Here is a 7,469-nt window from a genome sequence, read left to right on the forward strand (position 1 = left end):
TCTCTAGTGTGAATAGTTTACGAGTTATTTGCAAAAAACTGTTTTTTCGTTTTTCGTCAATAACTCGTTAAATATTGATGCTAGCAAAGAATTTTTATATGGAAATTGTAGATCTCGTCGTCCTCTACAAGAAAGGTTGTATGCAATTTTCCCGTAAGTTCAACAGTTTAGGAGTAATTGAAGAAAAACGAAATTTTTTGTGAAAAGTTCGCCATTTCGACGGTGGGACGGTCGGATTTTCTCAAGACCTATAAAATGCCAATTAATCATATTTAACTCATTAAGTATCGAAGTTAGAAGAAAAATGCATAGAATTTTTTCGATAGCATCAACCGATTACCACCGAAAAGAGCAACTGTATCCTGAGCCCCATTGGGCCCCGTTCGCTGTCTCAACGATTACACGTGCACTGCCACTCCTTAGTAATATCAGTGTGCGTGCGTTACATTCATCGAGGTTTGAATAAACTATGTGAGATGGCGCGAACATTAACTTAACTGCATTGCAATCTCTATATTATTTCTTTTCTTTGAATAACAAATAAATTGTATAAAATTAGTACTTCGAAATATTCAGAAAATTTTTGCAAAAATTGCATTTTTCACTGCATTGAACAGTTTCTACCACTGAATATACCACATTAATAAGCCACTAGCAGGTGCTGTCGTCCATGAAACTAACTTACATAACAATTCAATCTAAAGTTTGCGATTTTATCATAATTAAACGTACACTAACAATCGTACAGGAACGAATGAAACGGGTGTTAAAGAAGTCATCGAAGCCTTATCAATACCGTGTTTGCAGCGACTGATGATACGATGACACGGTTAAAATATTGATAAGACGAATAACAGTGACTAAAGTTTATTTTTATTCAAACTCGCTGCAACATTGTTTCTGTGTACTTTGGCCAGAGTCTTGCTTTCCTATCTTTAAAACGCGAAACTATATTTTACTAACAATGTTTTCTCGGTGAATTATGACGTTTAACGTTAGATAATCATGTCAGTTTTAAACTAAACAAAATTCTAGAGAACGTAAATGAATCTATTAAATTTATCAGACATTCGTCATCGATCAGGTCATCGATCAGGTCTTAAAAAATGTTTTATTTTTATCGATGAGAAGGACAAATCTATTATTTCATATCAGTTATCGCTTCGATTCGAATGGAAGTTTGCCTCTTATTACAGAAAAAAAAAACGTTGATTGTACAATCGGAATGGTTTAGAATACGTTTCACGATAAAAAGATCCATCGTGTACGTCGCGATTTAAGAGAGGGACAGAGAACGTTTGACGGCGGTGGAAAGTTTTAATGGAGCCAGTGAATCGATGGGCCGGCTAACGAACTCGACACCGACCAGCGGGGAAATACACTTTTTGAAAACGCGTCGCCGTAATTGAGCGAGAAGAACGGGGTGAAGCAGGGTGGCGAACGAGCGTAATTACGAACGATCGCCTGATCCGAGCAGCTTTCAAACGGAAACACCGGACAGTCCGCCGAGTTACTTCGTAAACCTCCCGACACTCGTCGCATCAAAACACTCGCGTGTAACTCAGCGAACAGATTAACGGCGCACCTCTGGGATCTCGTGGTTATCACATAATATCTGATAATTTCATCATACGGAGGAATTAAACAATGATTTGTGGTTTCGTGGGACTTTAGATAAAAACAATGACGATACGAATTTTAACAATAATTTATACGAAATCAAGCATTTGTGTTGCCAATTTAAAAATTTATATGAAAATGATAAGATTGAAATTTAGCTTCCAGAAATAATCAAGCAATTACTAGTTTTATGTTTTCCAGATTTTTACATATTGTATGCATTCTTATAACACATCTCATTCTTCTATAAATACATAGAATCTGCAGACTAGTTATTGAATATTATTGGATTAATAAAACAATGTGCAAGATTTTTAATTTTTCATTCTCACGTTGATTTTATATATCAAGATCAGAGATGCAATAATAAAAGTCTATCTACACTAACGTTATCTTCTATATAAAACATGACTGAGAACGACAGAAATAATTCACAGAATTTTAACAGTAATTTATACGAAATCAAGCATCTGTGTTGCCAATTTAAAAATTTATATAAAAATAATAAGATTGAGATTTAGCTTCCAGAAATAATCGAGCATATACACATTTTATGTTCTCCAGATTTTCACATATTGGATGCATTCTTATAATACATAACACATCTCATTCTTCTATAAATACATAAAATCTGCAGGCTAGTTATTGAATATTATTGGATTAATAAAACAATGTGCAAGATTTTTATTTTTTTTCATTCTCACGTTGATTTCATATATAAAGATCAGAGATGCAATAATAAAAGTTTATCTATACTAACGTAACGTCAACGGCACGTAGGGTCTTCGTAGGTCGTAGGACATACGTTCGGTAGCAGAACCAGTGCTCTAATCTTTAGGACATTGTATAAAGAAAAGCGTGTAAAAGCAGGGATCTCAAGGGCCCACGTTTGACATCGAATAGGCAGGCCTGCTGTTTAGGGTCCACTACCTGCTTCGAGGGTTCTTCCGCTTTTCCCTGTACGTCCTACGACGTACAGAAACCCTACATACCATTGCGTTAGTGTAGATAAACCTTAAAATAATTTTGAATATAATACACATTTTAAAATTGAACTGATATCAACTTGGAGAATATTATTTAAGAATCAACGCTTATAATTTTCACACATTTTCCTAAAAGTTTACAGCTTCGAACATTGACTTGGTATTTTTATCTTGTAGCTTAAACGAGCTTAAGTATCTGAATATAAAAAGCTCGAGCAAGCGTATAATAAAATGATAATAATCGAATGATAAACATATAAGAGAGGAGATGAAGATAACAAGGTGGATCAATACTGGTGTAAAAAGATAATAGAAGAATGCCTGTGCAAACGAGAGATACAGACGAGACCCTCGACTCCGTTCACCTGACTGGTCGTAGCAGAGCCGAGCGTGTTCCACATCGAGAAATTAGGGGTAGACGTAGAAACCCGTGGGGGAGGGATGGGTGCTGGGTGGCGCGAACAAGACGGTTTTATTGCTTTCAACGGGAGACATCCGGCGCCAGGATCCCGGAAGTATTACGATAAACGAGCTACGTCTCTCCGGTCGAAATACGCGAAATATTGCACGTGCTAAGGGCGCTCGAGTGTATCGAAATAGGCGCCGCGTATTGTTGACACAGGACAGGGAAAGTTTCATGGGAAACAGGAAACGGTCGAGTACAATGTTATTGCGTAAAACCGTGGCACAAAGACGGGAGGATTCTGCAATCGCGAGATCGTTCGAACGATCATTCAAAAGCAGGGCCATTTCCATTTCTTAAATCTCGTTTCGCTTCAATTACGATCGATTTACGGTTTTCCGTAAAATTCATTCGTCGACGTGGGAGAATAATTTGAAATCCGAAAGCTAACCCGACCTCTCCGTAAGCCTCGATCGAACGAAACGATTCAACGACGACGACGTCGCTGAATGGCACTGCCATGTTTTCGTTCCCTCTTACGTTCAGGCGAAAAGAGATTGCAACGTAAGATTACTTGCGACAATTTTTATACCTATCCACGCGAACGCAATAAGAAAAATACCAGCTGTGCTTGCAGTTGTTGTTTATCTGTATATAAATCCTTGAAAATTAATCAGAGATAATATGCGTCTTGAGTCATGTACAAGAATCTGCTATGATCTCATGATGAGAGAATACAGATGACAATTGTTTCACTCATCCTTCACAGAATCCTTGGAACTTCGTTAACTATGAATGCACTTGGAAAATCTTTATAATCGCAATCTATGCGTTTTGTCGATTACGAATGCTCGAATAGTCGAGCAGGTGTGTCAAGACTAGCTTGGAAACTGCGAGATGGACGAATAAAATAGGAGAAAACCGACAAAGCTGGGAATAAGAAAAATCGCGGCCGTCGAGAGGAGGCAGTACACAAAAGGTCCGCATCGGGCTGTTCTTACCTCTTCTGAATGCAAAAACGTAACGAGCCACTTGGCCAAGTTGCATATTCCGTCGTCTGGAACGTCTCGTTACCCGGAGTGGTTTCGCTAATTAAAAGCGCGGATCAATTAGCATTTTCGAACGATTTCGTTTATCAACTTCAAATCCTATTACGTCGAAAAATTGTCTCGAGATTGTTTATTAGAGCGAAGCTCGTAAAATTGTCAGCTTTTCTACGAATTCTTAAAAACAAATTTCGTAGAAATCTAGCTGAAGTTTACTGGTATGCGCAATTTCTGTAATTTTCTTAATCAACTGAACCGACTTAGATGAGGTGAAACGACGGGAAACGCTGGACAATTTGCTCATTATTCCTGTTCCAGATTTATTAACAGCGTTTGTGCAATAGATTATTCGGATTAAACCGAGTAAGGAATCAGTCGTGGGTCTAATGATTTAATGTTCCGGCAATCTCGACTGTAACTCAGGAAACCGAGTTTTTCTCAACCGCCTGTCTGTTGCTCAAGGTAGCAGCAGCAGCAGCAGTTGCGAAAATTCATTTTCGATGATTAAAACTATAGGAACCTTCGCGTATCTATAGACATCATATTTTTAGACACCGTTGCAGCACTGCTGCTATTCGGTATGAAACATTTTCGAATCGTTCGAAAGCAGATAATAATTTATCAGACCGCGAAGTGGAAACGAGCGTTAAAAGCGTTTAGATCGTTCGCGGTGATTAATAAGATGGCCACGTAAACGCATCGAGGACGACTAAATTCGTCAGCAAACCGCTGGAGGCCTTGGCGCGGATTCGTACGTGACAATCGTACAACCGATTACTAGATTTAATGGCATGCGATCAATTATGTGCGTGACTCACCTCGCGAAGCTCCTTGATCTTCAACCCTCCCTTGCCGATTATGCACCCGGCTTGGCTCTGGTGCACCAGCATACGCATGTCGATCTCGTCGCTGCCGTGTCGGGCTCCATTCTGAAATTCACAACGTCCCAGAAATCTTTTAACACGCTCTCTCTCTCTCTCTTCGAATTGTCGATTTTTCGCATGTAACGCCGAGCACTTTTCTGTTTTTATTTTTACTTCGTTAAAGCGTCTCGAGTCGTTCCACAAAAACGTTATTTAGTTTTGTTCTGCACGCGGTTGCTTGTAATACGGAGACTCATGGTAATCTCTGTTCTCGGAGTACTAGTGAATATTCATAACGTCCTGTGTACACGTTCTTTGGAACACGACTCTGAACCGTTGATGCCACGTTTATGCTAGCTGCTAATCGAATTACCGATCGTTCCACGATACGGTCGATGTACATGCTTGGAAAGGAAGTGCTCGAGGTATTTTCTTTAATTCACAATACCGATTAACGCTTTTCTTTAAGAATAGAATAAGAATTGAAGGATCAGTGATTCAAGCTGCTAACCCGTTTTTTAGCTGATCTACTAAGTTCATGGATTCTAAGGTAAGAAAAACATGTGAAAAGTCTCACGATTGAGTCATTTCTTTTCCCGTGTGATCCTCTTCTCGTAGCAACACTCACCTCCTCGAGATTAGGTACGACCTCGTTCAACACCTGCAGGACGGTAGACAGATCCGAGCTGATGGTAAGCACCCTAGAATCAAAAACACTCCCACAATTATTCGAATCCTCGATCATAATTAAATCCTATGAACGTTTATCTTTTTCAAACGAATCGTGTCGATTAAATTTTCGTACTAACGATTAAAAGTATCCACGATTTTTAAGTATGAAAATTTCAATTCTTTTTATCGTTTGATCGTAAGTTCACGCGAGCTATCGGTCTCGTCTCTCTCCGGTCGGACGCGATGTGGACAGAGGCACGTCGGAAAATATCGTTTCTACCACTACGAGAAAACTTGCCGGGATGGACTGAAGATAAACAGGGAACTTCTGAAACGTCGCCGAGCAGAAATCAACCCCCGATCCTTTTGCGTCTGCCATTCTCAGTTCCCTTTAATGGTTTCTGTTAGACTCTCGGAGATATTAAGAGAGACACGATCGAAACGGAATGCTTGATCGATTATAAATTCGGAAATATCATAGAAATGGATTTTCATTTCTCGCCGCTCCGCTGGGCTTCAGAGGATGAACCGAGATCGCGTCCAGCGATATATCAACGGGTTTTCCTCCAATGGCCCTTGGCGATCGATGGAGCACCGGATAATATCGGGAGAGAGACGGAGTAGCTCGGCAGAATATATTTCACGCGAGTTTCTTTAGTTTTGTTCGACACGATTCGATAAACCGCGACACGATTACGTACTCCAATTTCGAGCTCGCTCGAAAGAACGTCAAGTTCCGTTGGAGCGGTCGTAATCGACACCGGGTGGCCAGCGCGGTTCTCGGACGAATCCCAAGCTTCGATTAACGCTTGAAGAGAAGTTACGGCTATTGGAGATCTCGATCTTCGTTTAGTCAAGCCTCGAGGAAAGTTAATTTGTCTTATAAGCAACGTAGGATGAGACTAATTTAAAAACATATAGAAGCACGAATAAAACAGGACAATACTTGCAAAAAATTACTGACCACCCCGAAACACGGTTTTTCTTTGAAAAACAAAAATATTCCTCTTAAAATTAATTATTATAATTATTATTAATATTATTGTTATCGTAGCAGTTTTCCAATATCTCTCCTGCGGTTTTTTCTTCTCATACATTTCAGTTCTGTACTCTCATATTTTTATTCCACGCTGTAAATATTCTTACATCCATCGTTTCGTTTATTATATTCCCTTGGGTTATTGGTTAATGTTAACCACCGACTGGTAGGGATTACAGCGAGCCAATATTCCAAAACTGCAGGTTTATTTACTTGAAATTAATCTTTTAGTGACAATCTTCCACGTGTCTTATAACAAGTTAATGTTAGGGTAGTCACACTTGAGCTGAGAATTAAATGACCTACAGATATTTTGTATTCTCAGACAGAAACTGATAATCTGATACGAACTTCACGAGTGCTGCTTGTAATTATATTGCAGAATAAATAACAACGATCATTGCCAACTTATTTCAAATGAATTTCTGTATCTTTGATTCAGTTCTATGTTACACTCAATCTACGTCAATGTAATCAGTGGTTTTCCTCGTTTCCATCAAATTATTGATCACTATTAATTACAAAAGCAGAGCTCTGACGTTCGTCCTCTACCAGTCGTGGATTAATGACGCGTTTTCCTCCCATACAGGCTACTATAACGCTGCTTCGAGACTGCCAGACGAACGAGCACGTCCTATAACGCGAGGAGTTTCGTTAACGTCACCAACTACACACTCTTGTTCCCATAGAACGTTTTCTATCCCTCGCTAATCGCACACTAACTGTTCTAATCATCAAAAATTGCTAGTTTCGACTGATTCTCGGGTCGAAAGTCATCGCCTCGAAGATCTCGACCTCTCTTAACGAACTAGCGTCTCTAAAAAAAAAAAAAGAAGCTAA

The 7,469-nt window shown here is 39.3% G+C and overlaps 1 protein-coding gene across 4 annotated transcripts in view; it reads right to left on the reverse strand.

Moving 5' to 3' along the window:
* Positions 1-7,469, reverse strand: part of HnRNP-K (Heterogeneous nuclear ribonucleoprotein K) — a 65,240-nt gene that overhangs the window by 27,090 nt on the left and 30,681 nt on the right. For 3 of the 4 annotated variants that reach the window (XM_018020746.2, XM_026811690.1, XM_026811691.1), the window contains exons 6-7: positions 5,496-5,619; positions 4,874-4,984 (exon numbers count right to left, since the gene is read on the reverse strand). In XM_018020746.2, the coding sequence (XP_017876235.1) occupies positions 4,874-4,984; positions 5,496-5,619 (235 nt within the window). The remainder of the gene's footprint in view (positions 1-4,873; positions 4,985-5,495; positions 5,620-7,469) is intronic. The other variant, XM_026811692.1, reaches the window with a different exon arrangement.

This window comes from Ceratina calcarata, unplaced genomic scaffold (assembly GCF_001652005.2).
Source record: "Ceratina calcarata isolate Rehan_Ccalc_2016 unplaced genomic scaffold, ASM165200v1 scaffold233.2, whole genome shotgun sequence".
NCBI lineage: Eukaryota > Metazoa > Arthropoda > Insecta > Hymenoptera > Apidae > Ceratina > Ceratina calcarata.